Below are 21,537 nucleotides of genomic sequence, written 5' to 3'. Positions count from 1 at the left end.
GTTATTCTTGACATCTCATACAAATGAAATAATATAACAAATGTGGCTTTCTTGGTTTAGGGTAATGTTTGCAAGATTCACTGTAATGTTCATCTCTGCCATAGCATGTACCAGTACTTTCTGTAGCTGAATAAGATCCCATTGCATGGATAAAACAATGTTTCATTTATGCATTTGATGGTTATTGAGGTTTTTCCTCTTCTTGGCTATTATGAATGGTGCTTCTATGAGCATTTGTGTACATGTTTTTATGTGGACATATGTTTTCAGCTCTTTTGGGTAGACACCTGGGAGTGGAATTGCTGGATCCCAGAAAAAACTCTCCGTTTAACTTTTTGAAGAACTGCCAAGCTGTTTTCCAAAGCGGCCTTCCCATTTTGCATTCTCATTAGCAATGCAGAGAGACTCAGCTTTCTCCACATCCTCGCCAGCCCTTGTCTCTGTCCACCACCTGGAGTTTAACCCCAGTCCTGCCCCTTGAACATAGGAACTCCTGAGTCCATGTTTGCTGGATTGAGCATGCACTTGCCCTGCTCAGAAAGGATGTGCTTCTCTGAAAACCCTCTCCACACTCCACCACCTCAAACACCAACCCGATCCACCCGCACTTGGAGTGGGAGGGAAAGGGTGCAGTCGGGGTGGGGGCAGAGATGACGTCTGGGTGCCAGGAGTGGGCCAGCTTTCAGCCAGGCATGGACTCACCAGCATTTCATCCCCAACACCAACCCCATAAGGCCCACAGGCTCATCGCCACCTTCCAGCAGAGAAAGCGGAGCTGGGAAGAGATCTGCCCACGGCCAAGTGGCTGGTCCGTGGCAGGTTTGCCTCCAGAGTTCCCACGCTTGCTTCCTTCTCAGCCACGGGGCCCATCTTCCCACACGTTCTCGCTCTGGGGGTCGTCCATCTGTCAGTCTGACCACAGGCCTGAGCACCCACAACCCAGCTCCTCCCTCGGTTGGGCTCTGCCTTCTAAAGGGACACCCTTGGCCCTGTCTCAGGCCCCAGATCTGTGCTGGACAAGATCATATCACAGCAGGGATCACATGAGCAGCCCTGACAGCTTCCTGAGGCCGGAGGGCCCAGCCTCCATCCTCAGAGGAAGCGGGAGCAGAGCAGACACAGGAGAGGCAGAATCGGGGGGCAGGGAGGTTCCCAAACATGGAAGCAACTTCTCTCAGGAGAGACACAATGGCTCCAAGGGCTCCGGAGTCAGAGATGCTAACCTTTGAATGCTGACCCCACTGACTGATGAGTCGTGGGCAAGTATATGGGCAGCTATGGGCCTGCGGGTCCACATTCAGAAGACACAAAGAGTAACACCGGTGACTGCCCTGGGGGGCATCGTCAGGAATGTGTGCCCACGGAAAGCACCCAGCACCTTGCCTTAGACATGCTCATCACCCTGTACTTCCCACCCTTAGGTGACCCCTCCCAGCGCCCATGCTATAAACTCTTGATGCTACAGGCACCAGGGCTGACAGTTGGGACAGCAGGCCACCGGGCAGGACTCCCACTCACCTGCATGTAACAGGCACAGGAGGACTGTGGGCTCACCCTGCTGTTCATCACGGTCACAAGTCCGGGACTCACAAGTGAAGGATCAGCCCCAGCTATAAGAAAAAGGAAACGTCAAGCCTAATTGCTGCCCATAAAGCCAGGAGGACAACCTGAGGGGGAGGGGCACAGCCAGCAGTGTCTCCTTGTGACCCAGATCTGCCCAGAGAAGCCCTGCTCAGAGGGTAGCCTGTCCCGTGGACACACGGCTCCAACCAGGGCTGACAAGCCCTGGGTCCTTCTATGGGAGCTAACAACTTGGTGGTGGTCCCCAGCAGGTGACCTCTCAATGCTTGTTACTCCATCACTTAGAGAGGAGGTTGAGCACAGAGAAGGGTGGAGGACCACGTGGGGTGGGGTGGGGTGGGAGCAGTGATGGGTTGGGAATGGGGGTTGGAGAGGTAGGAATCCACAGCCCCTGGCCAGTACACCTGGCACCCCAAAGAGCTGGTCCTGCCCTGGATGGGGTCCCATCTCCCAGCAGCAAGGAGGCCACCAGCTACTTCTGGAGGCAGGTGGCATGTGACAATCAATGACTGGGAGGGTAGTGTCGGGGCAAAATCTATATTTGGAAGAGGACGCCGAGTTGGGTGGGTGGATCCCCGGCCTTATCAGGTCTCCGCAGTCCAGCATGGCACCAGGGCAGATGGGCTGTCTCATCTCCACCCTATTGGGCTTGGCTCAGTTCCCCTAAGAGGGAAGGCCTTGTTCTTACGCACGCCTGTGCTCAAGGTCGCCCTACTCCAATGACCCCACCCACTGGCCTCCATGCCACAGCCAGCTGCAATGGGAAGAGAAGTTGGCTCGCTTTCAAAGTCAGGGGTGAGGCGAGGCACTACCCAGACTGTGCAAATACTGGCAATAGTGGAAGGCAGGAGACATGCTTCTGAAAGGGAATTATCATCTGTTTGATTCCAAAGGACTTAGAAAGGAATTAAACAGCTTGGTTAAGAGTCCATCAAACTTGAAGGACTTAACCCATTTCTCCCTGGCACCGCATGGCCACGGCTGAGACAGGTCAGGTAGCTAATGGTTGGGAATGGTCTCCATCTCTCTGAGGCAGGGGGATGGCACACTGATGACTTCAGGCCAACAGGTATTTGCTATGTTCCTCTGACACTTACTAGCTACATGATCTGGGATAGTAATACATCTTCCTGAGTCTCCTTTCCTCATCTTTAAAACAAAGAATAAGTTTTTTTTTCTGAAATAATAATGAATGTAAAATATAGGGCCTAGGTCTTGGCAGGTGCTCCATGGATGTTCCCTCCTAAAAATGACCTTCCTTTTTATTTCTTATTGTCATAGCCATTCTATAGAAAAATGGGGAGCTAGAAATCAAACTCAGGTCTCTATGACCCCAGGGCACAAGCTCCTAATGACATAGCCCCTGTGTTCCCAGAGCTCACAGTCTTGCAGGGGAGACAGATATATAATCAATAATGTTAACGAAAGAGGCTCAGTGCGATCCTAAAGTGCCACTGGGGTTTGGTTAAAGACGAAAGTCATTTTGATGGGAGAAACATCCTCCATCAGTGGGGCCAGGTGGAGGGTGCTTGGAGAGCTAGAAGGGCACCTGGGAGGGTGCAAGCTCTCTGCTTGGCACGTGGGTGAAGGGAAGGGGGTGGACACTAACAGGAACAGGTGTTCTATGGACAGCTGCTGGAATAGAAGACGGAATGATTCACACAGATGATGATGACAGATCAGGGCTCCTACAGAGAAAGGCCCAAGGCCCTAGCAGGCGGAGGAGTGCATGGAGAGGCCATTATTTGGGCAAGTGGCAAGACAAAGCAGAGAGGTCTTCTGACTCAGGAGCAAAAGTCTGTTTCCACAACCAGAGGGTTATGGAGGATGTACCAGGGAGCATCAGAGCTGTTTCTCTAATCTAAAATCACAGGCTCGTGTATTCATGTATTCCTGGAGGAAACACAGACCACTCTCTCTGGTTCTCTGCTCTCCGGTTAGTACTCTGGGAACATCTTAGAGTGACTCCCAGTAGGGGGCCAGAGGCATTGTGAGAGCTCGTTTTTCTATGGTGAAACTATGCCTCAGAGAGAAAAAAAAAATAGTTTGCAAGAAACAGAAGGCCATCTTCATAGCTAGTACTTGAGTAGCACTTGGCCCTTGTTCATTAGTTGTTTTGGTCCTCGTGTGAAATATTAGTAACCTATTCCTGCTGCCCTGCAGCACTCATGTGGCCATGTCTCTTGTCACATGGGCAGCTTTTATTGTGGAAGTTAGGCCCCTTCCTGTCTCAGTAGCGTTCCTGTCCCCAACAGCTGGGGTCACCTTACCCCCTCACCTGGCTGTGGTCTCCAGGACGGGTCCTGATGAGGCAGGAAGAACTAAGCTGGCTCCAACCCCAGGCTCTGAAACTCACTCAACAGCAAGCCTTCCTTTCAAGTCTCCAGGCCAATCCCGATCTCGTGTCTTGGCTGTGAGCATTGACTTGCACCTGGGATTCTGAGCAATATCATGTCCCTTGGCTCTGATAACAGGATCCCCATCTGCCATTCTCTTTACATCAGAGTTCCTGTCCCAACCAGCTATTCTCAGGTCCCCGAAGCCTGAGGCCCTGCCTGACCTTGCCATTGCCCCACAGGAAGTGGAGGAAGTGGTGCTCTCAGAGCTTAGCTTGGGCTGGGGCTCCTGCACAGGCCCAGGACTCCTGCAGGTCTGCTTTCCTGCACCGGATTCCTGATTAGGACTCCCACTTCCCTGATAGGCTACTTTACCAGATTGTGCTTTTGGTTGATTGCCACGTCTTCCAGATTCCATATTTCACCTGCTGGGCTGGCCGTCCTATGAGCTGGTTCAGCGCAAGCTGCTCCCGCAACGTCTGACTTTGCTCAGCGAGCGGACAGAATTCCAAAGCCTGCCCTACCCAGTCTGCCCTGTTCCTCTGTACTGAATTGAGCCACTCTCAGCTCGACTTTAGCAAGTACATGTGCGTGCCTCTTGCTCAATATTAACCAAAAGGTCAAGATGGAGACACAAGACCATATTTACACAAAATTATTTCATATACGTGGTTCTAAAATACAAAACTATTTATTTTTAAACATCTTTATTGTTGAAAGTATTATATATGTCCCCTTTTCCCCCATCCACCCCCCCTCTAGCACTCTGCCCCCTCACCCAAGGCCTTCACCATCCCATGTGTAAAATTATTTAAAAGGTATTTTGAAAATGAAACATCTTGCAATTGCCACACGGTGTATTCTAAAAGGCTTAACACATCCAAACATCAGGGAGTACTGGGAGCCTCTCCCCTTCTCTCCCCACTGGGGACCAGTAGATAATATTCAGAATGCACTTTTAGTTGTCTTTAGAACCTCAAATGACCTTTATTGCAGTCGAAAGAATTGAAGCCAACATATCCAAAAGAGAAAGCAGGTAGGAAGTAATGTTTAACCTTAACTTGTTAGCCAAGTAAACACCTTTGGAAGAGTATGCCCGTGCCTCCCAGCAAATGGGCTGTATCTCATGTTCCCTCATAAAACTGTCAGGAGGTCATCTATTCCGAAGTCAAAGTCTATCAGACCGGCCGCCGCTGAAATCCAGCTCCCAGGGCATTACTCAACAGGAAAGGGGTGAGTTATAGGGCGCAATGACGACTTCCTCCATAGCTCTGCTCGGTGAGACGCACCAGAAGCTATTGCTTTTGGAAAAGGCAATTCATTTAGGTCCTGCTTATGAAAGATAATGCCCATCTGTAATCCCGACAATAAAAATAAATTAAAAAAATACCCCGTTTTAAGTCAATAAGGACAGACACTAGCCTGGCAAATCACTAACGAGTCTAGCAACACTGCAGCTCCAGGTCCAGGCTGGGACTGTCACTACCAATGTGTGTGTGTGTGTGTGTGTTTTACCAAATGGTCAGAAAAGATCATTTAAGTCAAGAGGACAAGTGGGAAATCCACAGAACAGTCTACTTCTTAAAGCCTGCATTTTTATAAGCTTACATTTTTATAAGCTTACTACTTCCTCATTTCCATCCCCAGCTATAAGGATATTTCAGCTTTGGGAAATCCAAGTGTTTTCTTGAAAAATCTTAAGTCTAAACTGGCTAGAACACTGTTTGGCTTAAAAAGTCCAATTACTTCACCCCCAACTCGGTCTTTTCACAGGGCTCACACATTCATTGGCTTTTTGAGAGGCAGTCTAACATAAATAGACAATGAGGAACATTATCATCTTCAAGAGTTTGTACTACATATTTGTTCTTATTTGTCATTTCAAAAGCACATTAGAAGGTTTTAGAATTTCTTTTCTTAGAAATTTAATATTCCTCTGTGCAGATCCAAATTAGATGAATAAAATCAATGCTGCTGATTCTAAGGTACGGAGGTTAGCAAGGAAACATTATTTTATATAGAGACAGGAGTTACCTGGACTTAAAATATGGGATTAAAAATAAACACAATATAAGCTAGGTCAAGGCTGGTCCCGGAGGACAAAATCTAAAGTAGTTTGTGTAGGGGAAAAAAAGCTAGCATAATCAACAACCTTCACCATTGCTTCGGTCAAGACACACCCAACCAGAAATTACATAGAACTTAAAATAATTGTGGATCATATATCTAAATCTCCATCTATTTTTTTCAGCTAAATAAAACATATTCTTTTTTTATGCTATAGAGGGAGTATCAGAAAGTACTAGTATGTCATTTAAGGTATAACAACAGTAACCTATATAATAAAATGCAAACAACAGAATAGTGGAACAACCAATCAACAGAACAGCTAGTTGCTATGACAATGTGCTGACCACTAGGGGGCGCACGCAGAACATGGCAGGTGCTGGCCACGGCAGGATGGTGGAAAAGGTGAGTGGGGGCACCAGACCAAGGTGGGGCGTCGGGTGCTGTCATCGGGGCGAGCCCTGGTGGTTACTGAAAATTCTTTGCTCCTGTGTACTATGGTCCTGCCTGGTTCTTGCACCTGCTGCCGGTGCTGGCCCCGCTTGTATCCTATCACTTGGCACAGTCAGTGGGTGCGGGTGGCAGTTGCCAGCCCAATAGCCCCTCAGGGCTTCTCCACCTCCCCCTGCTCCTGAGGGGTAATTGGGGCAGCAGATGACACTCGGACCTGCTGACAGCACTACCCTGCCCCAATTGCTCTGTGCTGTCAGCATGTGTGAGCAGGGGCAGTGCAGTCAGTACCTGGGAGCAGCGGTGGTGGGAGTGGGGCTGCCAGCAGACAGATCAGAGGCTGTGGCGGGAGAGGCAGGGCGGGGGTGTGGAGGATGAGCCAAGACCGGCCCCTGTGCCCACTGCAGCCTCACAGGTCACAGTTCAAGGTGCACAAATTCATGCACTGGGCCCCTAGTTTAAAATATAGGTTGCAGCAGTAAATAACTAAGCATCATGATTAAGTTGAGAAAATAAATAAAAGACTTTCACAGAAATTTTAGGACCTGAAATTTTAGGAAAAGCAATTATTGATAAATAGGACTCAGGCTTGGTCCTGCCATATGTCTAATTATTCCCATAATAAAATTCTGAGCATTAATTTGCAGGGAACTTCAGAAAAGTATATTGATCTACTTATTTACTATATTGATCCATTCCTAAGTTGTGATAGTAGAAAAGCAGGGAATACAACCTGAAGACCTTTGCTTGAACCCTGGTGTATGCCTCTGAGCTGTATGGTTTAGGCCAGTGGTCAGCAAACTCATTAGTCAACAGAGCCAAATATCAACAGTACAACAACTGAAATTTCTTTGGAGAGCAAAATTTTTTAAACTTAAACTATATAAGTAGGTACATTGTTATCAACTTAATTAGGATACTCCTAAGCTGGCCTTTGCTAAAAACTCAAGGGGCCAAAGAGCTGCATGTGGCTCGCGAGCCGCGGTTTGCTGACCATTGGTTTAGGCAAACACAACTTTCCTGGAAGGAAGATTTCTCCTAAGTCATAACGAGATAACTAAGAAATGAACGAAGTAATTTGGCCTCTGTAAACTTTCCTCAACTTCATACTGTGTGTAGCAATGCATGATCAGAATGAAGTTCTCAAGCCGAAGTCAGATATTTGAAGGAAGTTCTTTCAATGAACTAAAACTAAATTTAGACCCAAGATTGCCCCCTAATGGTCAGATCAGAAATAAAATCTCTTTGAAAACCACTGAATTCACAAGTTATTTTTTCTATGAAAAGTTCTCAAAGGCTTATCCTTGGTCTCATCTCCAGCACGTACACGAGGTTTTTCTCCAAGAAAGACTGTCTCCAAGTATAGTCACTTAAATAAAGGTGTAAGCAGATATGGTATATTTCTCTTTAAAACTACTTATACTAACTAAAGTCTTTTCAAGTTATTTTTAAAATATATTTTATTGTGAGGAAAGGAGAGGGATAGAGAGCTAGAAACATCGATGAGAGAGAAACATTGACCAGCTGCCTCTTGCACACCCCCCACTGGGGATGTGCCCACAACCAATGTACATGCCCTTGACTGGAATCAAACCTGGGACCTTTCTGTCCGCAGACCGACGCTCTATCCACTGAGCAAAACCAGCTTCGGCATTTTCAAGTTTTTAAAATAACACTTACCTTAGAATACCTCTCCCTCCCTGCAACATTGGAAATCAAAGAGAGAGGAAGAGAAAGTAAAAGATAAAGAGCTTCTACCCAAGTCTCTTGGTAATTTAAGCAAAGGTATAGGTGCCCTGCCTTCTGGTGTCATGCTGAAGTCAAGAGCTGATCCTCATCCTGAAAGATGACCTCACCCTGGGTCATTCCCACTCTCCAGGATTCATTAATATCTTCATTCTTGGGGCAATTTGCTGAAAAACAAAAAGTGTCTTCCAAATCAAAGGTTAATGTTTTATCCCATAGCTTATATCAACACATGAAGTCACCATAGTTGAACTTACAGTTCTAATTAAGGAGGCTGACTCTTCCTAAAAAATCCCACAAAAATGTACACTGGAGCCTCATAGGGTCTGGCACACAAATGGCACCAGTTATTTTAGAAACAGGCATCTCCATGGGTGAAATACTTGCATATCTTTTTTTGTTTTTTAACAAACCCTGGTCTCATTATCTACAAAATAGGAACACCATCTACTTTGTTGAGATGTTGAAGGCTAATGAGGATGAAAAGCACTTATCAACAAGTGAAGGATGTTATCAATTATCATCTCAGCCAAAAAATGCCAAATATTTTAAAAGAGGCATTACATTGCCATTCAAAGGCATAAAAACTCCCCCGGAGTCATTTTCTACCATGGCTTCTTTCTGAAACTACACCTCAAAAATATCCAGTGTTTTCCTAGACTATAGAGTCCCTGCTGGTTGTATTGGTATTGGTGAAATGGGACAACAAAGTTGAAAACAGTCAAGTGAGGGAAATGATAAGCAATGAAGGGAATGTCTTCTATTCAAGTTCTGGGTATTTCACAAAAAACATGGTGGTGTCTGCAGACTAATAAAAGGGAAGTTAAGTGCAAGGACCAGAAACACACTGGATTGTTAGGTCTATTGCACCCTCTAGTGTCCACAAAGAAGACTTTTTAAAAACCCGTTCCAGTCAAGATTAATTGCAATTTTGTGTTTGCTATGTCAAGAAAAAAGAGCTAATGTTAAGAGAAAACAATGCGGTTACAATTTGATCCATTCGGTTCTATTTATTCCATGCTGAATGGAAATAATAATCAATAGAGTAAAAGGCATGAAGGCAATATCACCCTTCATGCTGTTGACTCTCAAGTGAGTACTGAAGACAATTCTTTGTTGCTTTACGGAAGGGACTTTTGAAATAAGCATCTTTCTTAAGCAGCAATTTTTCACCACAGGGCTATTTACAAGCCAAGGTAATAATTAAATATGCCCAAGAACTATGAATCTATTCTTCTCTGCCCATACCCTTCATTTTTATAATGGGTAATTATAGTAAAAACTTCAATTAACCAGAACCCTCCAATTCACATGATTTCCCTTCTTGCACTCTATTTTTAAAAGAAAGTTGAAAAACAATCACAAGAAATCATTCATGTGAGGGATTTAGTTGGAAAATTCATAGGGTGGATTATACTATGTTAAGAAGGGAAAAAAAACAAAATCCTGTTATATTGTCAATACATCTATAACTGAACAAGAGCTGGAATTAAAAAAACAATTTCTTATGTGGTGGAATTGTAACCTATTTCCTATTCTTTCTGCTATTTTCTTGATTGTTACATAAAAATCAAAGAGAAGGGTAATGTATATAAACTGATCATGTATTCTATAATATTTTTTCTACATCTGTAGATCAGAAGAGCAGAATTAAGACTGAGAATCCTCAATTCTTCAAAGATCTTTAGATTTCAGAGATATAGTTAAGGTCACCATACTCTATCAAGGCAAAAAATAGGTCACTTGTCTTTCAATATGATCTAAAACAAGAAGGGTTTTATATAGTTAATTTTAAACTAATCTGAAAATAAATTTACCAGGACATCCCATATTCAGAAGCACCAATCTTATTTAAAATCTCACTGCAGTATAAAACTCAGTCCACAAAGTAATTTAAGCTAAGTAATCACCGAGTTGAAAGCTCATGATACCAAATCCATCTATTTAAAATACTGTTTATTTGTGATTTCACATTAATTAGCATTACATCTAAGAGCAATATCAGATATCATTTATACATTTTCCACAGGACACAGAAATTCATTGGCTCATTCTTTATGCCAAAGCAAGTAAATAGAGGCATTAGCAAAAGGTGCAAATAGTTCACTGTTGTAGTTTAAAAAATATTAATGCACACTGCATTCATTTAAGATATATATATATATATTTAAAAAGTTATGGAAAAGCATAGTTCACAGGTTACTGTTTCTACATACATTGTAATACAACATAAATGATGTAGAACATAAAAAACCCCTCAAATACAGAATTAAACTGAAAGTATGCACTAAGAGATTAAAACACTGATTCCAGTAGTTGGTGAGATTTAGAATGAAATTTCCAGCTCTGTTTCAACTTTGCATCATCATACACAAACAAACAGAACCAGCCCAGAACACACAGTTATCAATGTAATGTTTTCATGCCAACTCATCCTCCAGAAACATTTTGGATTATTTTTATCCACTGATCACTTTGGATCATTCATTTTACAATGATTTGTGACATCACTTGGGTGAAGCGGGAAAAACTATATTAATCCTAGATTTAAATTTGTATTTACATTAGAAAGAAAGTTAACTGAAAAGATAAAAATTTTTGTGAAAATTAAGAAGTGGTAGTTTTCTCACTAGGGGAGGGAAGTTAGACCTACTGACTTTTCCTAGGGCTGCCTTCTAACGATACATCAGTTGCAAGGATTTGACCCTTTATAACTGAACTACCAACAAGAAATACAATGATTTTGGTAGAGAAGCAGAATTTTAGAAATTTGGGACTGGTTTCGAATAAATTACACTTCAAATCCTATCGTGACTATGAGTCATTATCAAACTAGAATTCTTCTATTCACAACACCTCTTTTGTTCCCACCATTCTTTACTTTCTCATTCTTTTCCTTTTCATCTGGTTAACATACGAGAGCTTCTTCATTCATTAGCAATACTAAGAGAAAAATACATTATAAGATTCAAATATGAATCTAGTTATACTTTTAAATCCTCTAATTCTGTTTGATACCAAGTCCCTGGATTCTTGAGTTATATTTGAGTATATTTAGTACCAAGCAGCCTCAAATCTGCTGTTGTTAAATGACTGGCTAATTTGCTTATGACATTTTTATACTGAATGGTATACAAACATCTCAACATACAAAAATCGTTTTTTCCAGAGTTAAACTAAATAACTGATGTTAAGTGTACAAAATCCCCTTTGTTGAAAAATAAGGGGTTTTCTAAATGAATAAAAAAGGACGTTCTCAAAAATTATATTTTCTAAAATGACTTTTTTTTTGGCAAACAAAGTTACTTCAGGTGAAGAAATTTTATACTATGAATAAAATTCCAAATGAATCTTTTATTATATATTTTTAAAAAAATTATGTGCCAGTGTATACTAATGCTATAGATTCTTATCTTAGAAGCTTTTTAAAGCATTCTATTAATACCCATTGAAACAATGGGAACCAAAAAGGTACAGTTGATAATCAATGATAAAAAATTATAATCTGATTACCAGGTAAAGCAGGTGTAGAGAAACAAAAATTCTCTCCCTTGTTCACTGGTAATTTCTTTCCAACAGATATAGAGAGGGCCTGAAGTAATTCAGACAGATATCTGTTTGTGGTGAATTATAACATTTCATAAAGGTAGAGCTAATCAAAACTAGCAATTTTTAAAAAATTCAAAGCCTTTTTTTGACATATAAAACGAGAGATGAATTTGAAAGCTTTTCTTCATAATATGTTTTTCTTTTAGTAAAACCCCTTTCCAGTTCTCAGAGTCCAGTTTGCTACACACCCCCAATCTGATCTACCACTGCATATTAACGATCAACTTAAATGTGCAACGTCACATTGTAATAATAATAATTATAAAAAGACTTCTTTTAGGCTTCCACTTTCTCCTTTTTTTTGTTCTTTTTCAGAAAAGAAGGAGTGCGGAATTTCTTCTTTTTCTTGGAAGGTGATTTTGAAGGCGAGCCTTCGGGTGACAGAATTTCTTCAATTTTCTCAGGAGACTTAATGGTAATCTCGATGTTGTCTATGGTCGTGCTTGTGGTTAACCTGCTCACTTGCTTAGCAAGCTCATCCTCAACATCATGCATGTCATCCTTGCCGTTCACTACCATGACAGGCGCTTCCATGGAGATGAAGCTCTTAGAAAATAGCTCATGGTTTTCTACAAAAGGGGAGGGTTTTGGGTTATTTTATATAGTTAACATTTTTGCAAAACTGAAATGTTTTAGCAATGTACTAAGGCATTATTTAACTCCAATAAAGATAGATCATTATTTTACGGACTACACTGGTAGATCTACCAACATGAGGAAAATTTTCTTACATAAGTATAAAGGGGAAAGTTGTTAGACCAAAAATGAAGGCTAGTTAAGTCCAGTCTGATGACTTGACAGTTTCACTATAAATCAAGTCAATACAAATGAGGAAGACAACACATATATATTTTTTAATTTTGGGGTTGTTTGGGAATCAAAACTGAAAAGGTTTCATGTTTCTGATTGGAAGACATATGATAAACCAATTTTAATTTCACAAATTCTTAAGAATTATGAGTTACCAAAATGCAAAATAAGGTAAGTCAATATAAATGCTGAACAAAAAAGTAGCACCCCATTTACTAAAAATGTAAAATAATTGGGAGCTTTAAGTAAAATCAATGGCAAACTTACTGCAATCAGGTGCTCAACTTCCTTACAGAGACTTAAATGAAAGAGGAAACTTTTTAGATTAACTCAGTGAATGCTATGGGAAATTACAATGAATACCTTCTAATTTTTCAGGGATATTTTGCGGTGACTGAGTTTGAGACTGAATTTGTGAAACACATGAAGCGTCATCTGAGAGTAATTCCTGCTCAGCATCTGTCGGATAAGAGTTTAGTTAAAAGCCATGCAAAACAAAGAAGCATAAGATTTCAGGGGTTAGTGCATAAGTCCAATGCCTGCATACACAGAGATGAGAAAGTCTTCAGCAATGAGCTACGCATGCTAACAGTTACTCCATACCTTAATAATTGTGCGTTAGGAGGAAGTTAATGTGTTAGAATTTCTGGCTGTGAATAGTCATTTTACATACATGCTTTCCAAGGAAGCATGGCTACTGGTAGCCCAGGCAAATAATACGTATGCAATTAGCCTTTTCTAGGGTGTTAGGAAACTAAAATATACTGAGCAGCTAGATGCAAAGAATTATGAGGCCTCACCAATGATGTTACTTTAATGAGGCAGAATGCTTCACTGAATTTTTGAACAATATCCAATTAGTGATTCCTGTCAGAGCAATATTAGTGAGCTAATTCAGAAGGTCATAATGAATGTGGAAGAAACCATAAAGTTATAAATAAAGGTGATGACTCTAGAGTGTAATATTTGTTACCTGGCATCTTTAGGCTTTCAAAAAATAAGAGATTAAAGAGGGACATTTTATGAAATACAGAAACAGAAAAAGTTCTCATAGTTATATTAGAACAAACAAATTCAATAACACCGCTTAGAGAATTTAGTATAATTACATTAATAGGTCAGGATGACTCCCTTTTGTGACAAAGATACTAAACAATGATAAAACTGTTCCTTAGTTTTTCCTACTTGATACTTACCATGAACAAAAATTCTTTAACTACTGGTTCTGTTTTGCTTTGGGTGAAATTTTAACTGTATATTGTAGATCTCTAAACCATAGGCTCATACCCTCTTTTGAGATCACAGACTTCTTGTTCCCCACCTTAAACCCCTCTCCCCAATTATACACAATTAAGCATATATTTTTAAGACTGCTCATGTACTGTTTGAAGTTTATCTACCCAAGGTTGAGAACCCCTGGTGTAGAGAATCTCTTATTCTTGAGAAAATGGGACCTTGTATTATAGCTGGGTGTTTTCATTAGCAATTCTAAAATATAATCCTTACTTAAGGATTCTGAAGTCAGAACTCAACCTAGAGCACCTGTGTTCTTAAGAAAAGTCACATCAAAATCCTAACAGTTTGCTTTGTATTTTGATTTTGAAATTATAATATTGGTGAATACCTAGGAACAATAGAGATTTTATAAAGCATTAAAGTCACATACCTGTAAATCTATAATTATATCAAAGTTAAAAGTTTTTAAAAAGTCACAATCTCTGAAATGTTCAAATCTATTAACATATCTACATTTACTTTAGTAGAAATTCTTTATTCATCTGGGGATTTCACTTTACTTTAGACTTTTTATTACTAACTAGATTATTTTCTGAGCGGGGAAAACAGTTTTTACTAGATGTTAACATACATGGTCTGTAGCAGCTCTTTAAAGTTCAGCCTCATCTATACTCAGGACTGGGAGAGATGAAAGAACAATCGATTGTCAAAGAAATATTTCAAAAAACACTGACTGCCATCCAACTCAAGGTGCTTCATTGTTAACAGTATAGTTTTTCTAGGCTTAATTTAAAACTAACCTTCCAGGCCTTGCTGTTTACGTTCGATTGCCTTCTTATACTCTTCAAGTTCTCCTTCTGTGAGATGGCTGAAAGGGTTGGGAGGAGGTGGTGGGCCAAGATCATCATCTTCGAATTGCATAGTCTTGCAAAGAAAAATGTCAACTCGTTACCAAGAGCTTTACTTACATCTACATATTGATTTATGGATATATACACAACTTCACACACGTATATAAATGCATGTAATGTTTGCGACACTTTATAACAATCATAAGAAATGACAGAACAAGATGTTTTTTAAAAATTTTGGTGTGAAGAAAATCATTCACATATAGATATTCACTTGTCAGACAGTTTGTTATTTTGTTCTCTGTCCAAGGTGCAATGCTAGGGACTACATGGGGTTCCAATTTAAAACAAAATCCTACTTCAAAGGAATGAGATCTTGTGAGCCACACAGCTCCATGTTGTAATCTATATCACTTATGAAACTTACCAGGAAAAACTTCATTATAAGTATCAGGAGCCTTTTCATACGCTTGCTTTCTATTCTGTACCATCAGTCTCTTTGTTTCTTAGAGACAGAGATTTTCTATTACCAGTCACTGGTATAGAGTAATTTTTAAATAAACGTTTGTTAATGTCTAGATTAATAAATAGTTCTTACAAAAAAAAAAAGAAAAGAAAAGGAAAAAGAAATGATAGAGCAACATGCTTTGTTTAAAACACTCATATCAGATTAGTGCTTTTAGACTACTGAGCCAATGAACTAAAATTGCCAGTGATGTTTCCTTAATAAGCCTATATAGGTCAGTTAAAAACAATAAGCTTAAGTTCTAATCTTCACATAACTACAAAGTATCTTAAAAACCAAAAATTGCTGCATTTTAGAAAGCCTTTGTAAAAAAAAAAAGTATTAAAAAAATGAAATGATACCAAAAGAACTTCTTTAAATTTTCTATGAAAATAAATTTGTCTTTGCTCCAGGAAAGAATTAATGAGATTTTTACCTGGCAGATTGAACCCATGTATTTTTTTTTATGCATTTAAAAAATACATTTGTATTGATTTTTAGAGAGAAGAAGTGAGAGGGAGAGAGAGAAACATCGATATGAGAGCAAAACATCAATCAGCTGCCTCCTGCACTCTCCCTACCAGGGATCAAGCCTGCAGCTTGGGCATGTCCCTAACCAGGAGTTGAACCAGCAATATTTCAGTGCAAAGGATGATGTTCAACTGACTGAATAACACCAGCCAGGGTGAACCTATGCATTTAAAAAAAAAAATCCTTCCCAAAACTCCAAAAAATGAGTAAAGAAACAACAAACATGATATAAACTTTTAAGGAGAAAAGAATGAGAGAGGAGACAACAGAGGATGAGAAACGCTAAGACATTTTTAGAAACTGGAAAGAGAGTAGGGGGAAAAGTGGGTAGCAGAGCTGAGAAAGTAGATCCTTAGCCCGGCAAAGAATGAAAATGTAAGAAGCATGCTCATTTGTCCTGTACAAAGGCTCAGAAACTAAAGGCATCAGGTACCACAGAAGGTGGTGGTGAAGAAAAGTAAAAAGTGGGACAAGTTAAAAGTCCGAATACGGAGCAGATTCTCAGGTCTCCTTTATTATTCCATACGCAAAGCATTTACCTTTCTCCCATCTCTGCAGAAGATCAGAGGCTTAGACTTAAGAACAACTGTTTAGGGGACACAAAGCACAGCCGAGGGCTCCCAGAACACTGGGAGATTGGCAGGAGACTAAAGAATTCTCCAAATAAATCAGTGGCCCCAGATAAAAGAACAGTCATTCACATTTGGGAATTTCCCAGAAAAACAACCTGATCCACGTCCAATCATCCTGCAGGGAAGCTCCCCCATCCCCAAGCTCTGCACAACCAGAGCTTCTGACTGGCTCTCAGTACCTCATTCTTAATAAACAGACTACCACAGACTGCTAGACACCTGAGGAAAGCTTCAAGAGAGGGAGACCAGGATAAAAGAAAATAAGGGAAGCTGAAGAAAATTTAAAATTTATTCCCTAGCTTAGGCAACAAGAGAAAATACTGCAACCATAAAAGAACAGGATGTTATTTAAAAAACAAAAAGAAAAAGAAACATTCAGGAAATAAGAAGTCTTAAAAATTAAAAAACAAAAAAACAAAAACGACAACACACACACACACACACACACACACACACACACAATCAAAACAGAAAATTAAATAGAAGGGTTAGAAAATAAAGTCCAAAGGAAACCCTTTAGAAAGTAGGATAAAAAGATGGCAAGTAGGAAAGAAAAAATCAGAGGTTCAACTAACAGTGCATACTGACAGAAAAAGAAAGAAGGAGGAGGGAAAAAATTATTGAAGAAAACTTTAAAAAGGTCCCAAAATGGAAGGCTATGACTCTCCAGATTGAAAAGGGTTACTAAATGCTAAGAACAAAGACTAAAATGAAATCTACTACAAAGCATACCATCATAAAATTTCAGAAAAGCATTGATGTAAAATAGGTCCAAAAAGAAAAAAAAAAAAAAAGCAGCTACACAAAGGTACATGAAATCACAATACTCTCATACTTCTCAACAATAACATGGAATTGGGGGACAACAGATACTTTTCATATTTGGGGGAAAAGTTATTTCTAAACTAAATTCTTTTTAAAAATATATATTTTATTGATTTTGTACAGAGAGGAAGGGAGAGAGATAGTTAGAAACATCGGTGAGAGAGAGTCATCGATCAGCTGCCTCTTGCACACCACCCACAACCAAGGTACATGCCCTTGACCAGAATCGAACCTGGGACCCTTCAGTCCCCAAGCCGACGCTCTATCCATTGAGCCAAATCGGTTTCGGCTCTAAACTAAATTCTATATCCATGCCGAGACCAGTTTGGCTCAGTGGATAGAGCGTCTGCCTGCAGACTGAAAGGTCCCAGGTTCAATTCCGGTCAAGGGCATGTACCTTGGTTGTGGACACATCCCCAGTAGGGGGTGTGCAAGAGGCAGCTGATTGATGACTCTCTCTCATCGATGTTTCTAACTCTCTATCCCTCTCTCTCTTCCTCTCTGTAAAAAAAATCAATAAAATATATTAAAAAAAAATAAATTCTATATCCATGAAGATAGAATACAGGATTTCAGATGGTTACTGCCTATGTATCCTTTTTCAGGAAACTATGGCAGGATGTCCTCAGTGATAAAGGAGTATATCAAGAAAGCTGAAGACACATGATGCAGGAAACGGGATATTACATAGACAAGATGCACAGGAAACCTCATGATGAGCTGTGCAGCTGGCCTGAAGAGCCATCAGTTCAGATCTGGACCAGAATGACAGGGTCTGGAACTAAGAGATTACCTGTTACCTTTTCTCCATGGAAAATAATATAAAGAGAAACTCTATAATCCTGTTGAAAAGTTTGAGAAGAACTAATCCAGTGTGCTCAAAATACTAAGCCAATGATTAAAGAAGGTAATTATTAACACCAGGGGAGAAAAGTTGTATAAGAAAGAAAATGTAATCAGAGGATATTATCTGAATCAGTAGTAAAGGTTAATAATATAAACAATAAAAGACGATTTAACAAATAAACCTCACTAGAAGAATGGAAAAGGAAAGTATTGTGTAAACAGGCTAAATCCTCATCTTCCATAAAAGAAGTCACTATCGTCTTTTATTGATTCTCAGATGCACTTAGACATTATATTAATCTTATAACTGTCAGGGTTGTTTCTTTTTTAGTAATACATAAAATAATGGTATTTCTTACAGTTGATAACATAGATTTGAGAAAAAAGTTGAAATCTAAAATTGACAAATTAAGAAAGCAAAATAAAGGTGCTCTTTAGAAAAATGAAGGTAGTAACTGCTAGAAAATCCTTGCCCCTGGAAACTGGAAAATGAAGGCAATATTTAAAAAAATTGATTTCAGAGAGGAAGGAAGAAGGAGAGAGAGAAACATTAATGATGAGCGAGAATCATTGATTGGCTGCCTCTTGCCCGCCAATAGGGATTGAGCCCACAACCTGAGTGTGTGCCCTGACCAGAGTCCAACTGTGACTTCCTGGTTCATAGATCGACTCTCAACCACTGACCCTGCTGACTGGGCTGAAGGTGTCATTTTAAGTTTTATGGATTACTTGACTTTTAACTTGTACTTATATTAACTTTAGTAAAAATAAATATTCATGTTTAAAAAGCAAAGACATTAATGTGATGGAAGAAAAACAAAGTGCATACTACTTCAAGGACTTACAGATGGAGGCTTATCTATAACAATTCCAGCAAGTAACTGAGATTGTGGTCCTGCTGTTTTCAGGTCATATCGGTTTTGTTCTCGAATCTAAATTGAAAAACAAGAGCAACAAGTTTTTGGGTGCAACTATACAGATGATCTTTACTACCTGACCACACCAGAGAAAGGGCCTCTTTAACATCCACCTCCATAAAGCCCCCTTTACCATCCTAACCCCCCCTCCCTTTACCATCCTAACCACTCACATTAATCTCCTCCACCCTTCTTGACAAGAGATTTCCTGTTGTTATATACTGTTAAAGAACTACATTTTTCACTAATACCACAGCTCTTAAAAGCTTCTTCCCCACCAGGGTCTAGCACAGAGCTAGAAGTATTTAGTACAAGCTAAAATTATACTGAATTAAATTAAAAATTCTTCTGGATTCAAACCCCTGAGCTTAGTATTAATCAGATCCAATCACTAATGATGTAAACATAAAACAGCATAAAAATGCCTCCCCCTGGGCAGAGAAGACCCTGTCTTACCTTGTTTCTTCTTTCTAGTACGTCATTCGGGTTTGTATTTAAAGGAACAAACTGATTTGGATCTTCGATTTTGATAGGTGTTCCACTGCTAAATTTAGAAGAGTCCTCTGCTTTCATCCACTAAAGAATAGAAAAAGTTCTAGCATGAAGATTTTTGCTAAGGAAATACGGTAGGTTCTGTTTAGTGACTCAAGGAGGGAGTGCATATACTGCCAATATTCTGAAGAATTTCACTAAGCAGCATTTAGTGTATCTCACACTAGTTAGAAAAAGACTCACAATCAGCATTCACTTAAAAATACTACAAATATTCACATGAATACACACTTTTGCTACGTAAATTTTTGCCTTTTAGCATCTTAAACATGATGCTGAAATATTTCAAGCATAGACATACAGCTTGTTCATACATTAATTTACATTCAGAGAGAATTGTCACTTGCATTGAATTTTCAACTGATGATGGCTAAGAAGTCACCAAAAAGGACTCAAGAAATCTTTTAAGATTTAGTTTTCCAGACTTCAATTTTTATTTTTGGCTGACAGAAAATGCAAAGGCCCTGACCAGCATTTTACAAAGGTGATAATTAGGTAGTTATCTATGGAATAATAGAACCACAAGGATTGAAGAATCTTATACAATTCTTGTTTACCCCACAATACATTCCTTAAAAAGGCAAATATTCAACAAGATTAATGATGATGGGGCATCAGTCTCTGCCAATAAAATTAATTCTGAGAAACATATGAGTTGAATTATGTTCTTTAACTAGAAGATAGGAAATCTTATAGACTATGGAAAAACACTTTGATGACTAGGCATTTCTATTTTAAATGTTATTGATGCATATGATAGGATGAACTAATTCTGAATATCTAGGAAATAGTCAGTGATAGTCACTCTAAAACTATAAACAAATCTGAAGCAAAATGCTGAAAAAGACAAGAGAGCCCATTTCTCTATCTATGAGATGCTGCATGAGGGTAGCTTTGTGCAGTAATTCCTGAAACTGGCACGCTGGTAACTTTTATAGTTCGACTCACTGTTACAATACAAACTACAAAGCGGTTTCATGTAATGGGTAAGAACTGCCTATATTCAAAGTCAGACTGCCTGTATTCAAATCAGTTACAATGATTACTAAACCCCTCTGTGATGCAGTTTTCCATCTATAAGCCAAGGGGGGTTGGGGGGGGGGGGAGAGTAGAAAAACAGCATCCTCTCATATTAGAAGTAAATGAGGTAATTCATGTAAGGAAAGTGCCTTGCACAAAGTTAATACCTGATAAATGACAGCTATACAATTATTGTTAACATTATATTCTACTTTCCCAATATTTTTGGCATAGAACATTCAATTCATGAGTAGCTAGGCAAAACATTTAGTAAAGGCAAACCATGTAAAATAGTGGCATACTGTGATTTTGGTCCTGGGACTGGTTTCCCCATTCCGAGAGTCCTCAGGCACATTCACTTTCATGTAAGTATTTGGTGAATTCAGCCATCTGGTTTTCTCACGCTGCTGTTTCTGTGCCATGTATTTGAGAGGAGAGAGTGGGACTGTATCATCTTCAAAGGAAAAAGCAGTCACCGTTGCTGGGATTTCCACATCACTCTTGTGCCTCGGCTTCTCTCGAATAAGAGGATGCCTATATGCGTAGCCTGTCCTATATCCCTAAGGAGGAAAAAGCCACATGGGAAGCAATCAGACCTGTACCAAACACAGCATCTGGATCCCAATTCTTTAAACAAATGATTCAAAAAGACTTCTTTGTTGAAAAACAAATAAAGAGGAAAACATCATTCCAAACCCCACATAACACTAGAGTTAAAATTAAGCAAATTTCAAGATATGGTCAAAACTGACTCCAGCTGACAATATAATTTCCAAGCACACAACTGTTTCTGACAAAGGTAATTTCAAAACTGCTGACGAGAAATATGTTTCCTTGCTATGAGCTGGTTTTCTGGAGGCCAAATCACAGTGCTCATTGAAATCTATTTCTGGGTCTGAAGGCAATCTGCCTCTGACCCTCAGTAAAAGAGGGTATAACCTAAGGTAAGATGACATTAGGAGGTTCCACTGTTTACTTCTTAAAAATATGATAAGGTTACACTTGAATGACACCCTAGGGTCA

The 21,537-nt window shown here is 39.8% G+C and overlaps 1 protein-coding gene across 8 annotated transcripts in view; it reads right to left on the bottom strand.

Annotated features, from left to right (window-relative positions):
- Positions 1-10,119: 10,119 nt before the first annotated feature.
- ADD3 (adducin 3) overlaps positions 10,120-21,537 on the bottom strand; it is a 96,491-nt gene continuing 85,073 nt past the window's right edge. For 6 of the 8 annotated variants that reach the window (XM_036438966.2, XM_045582071.1, XM_045582072.1 and 3 more), the window contains exons 10-15: positions 20,817-21,074; positions 19,399-19,518; positions 18,871-18,957; positions 14,636-14,759; positions 12,963-13,058; positions 10,120-12,358 (exon numbers count right to left, since the gene is read on the bottom strand). In XM_036438966.2, the coding sequence (XP_036294859.1) occupies positions 12,066-12,358; positions 12,963-13,058; positions 14,636-14,759; positions 18,871-18,957; positions 19,399-19,518; positions 20,817-21,074 (978 nt within the window). In that variant the 3' untranslated portion in view covers positions 10,120-12,065. Of the gene's footprint in view, positions 12,359-12,866; positions 13,059-14,635; positions 14,760-18,870; positions 18,958-19,398; positions 19,519-20,816; positions 21,075-21,537 lie in introns of all 8 variants that reach the window. The other 2 variants (XR_004988149.2, XM_036438968.2) reach the window with 2 other exon arrangements.

Source organism: Pipistrellus kuhlii, unplaced genomic scaffold (genome assembly GCF_014108245.1).
Source record: "Pipistrellus kuhlii isolate mPipKuh1 unplaced genomic scaffold, mPipKuh1.p scaffold_m20_p_15, whole genome shotgun sequence".
NCBI lineage: Eukaryota > Metazoa > Chordata > Mammalia > Chiroptera > Vespertilionidae > Pipistrellus > Pipistrellus kuhlii.
The sequence above is the reverse complement of the archived record's forward strand: the minus strand, read 5'-3'. Positions and strand labels throughout refer to the sequence as shown.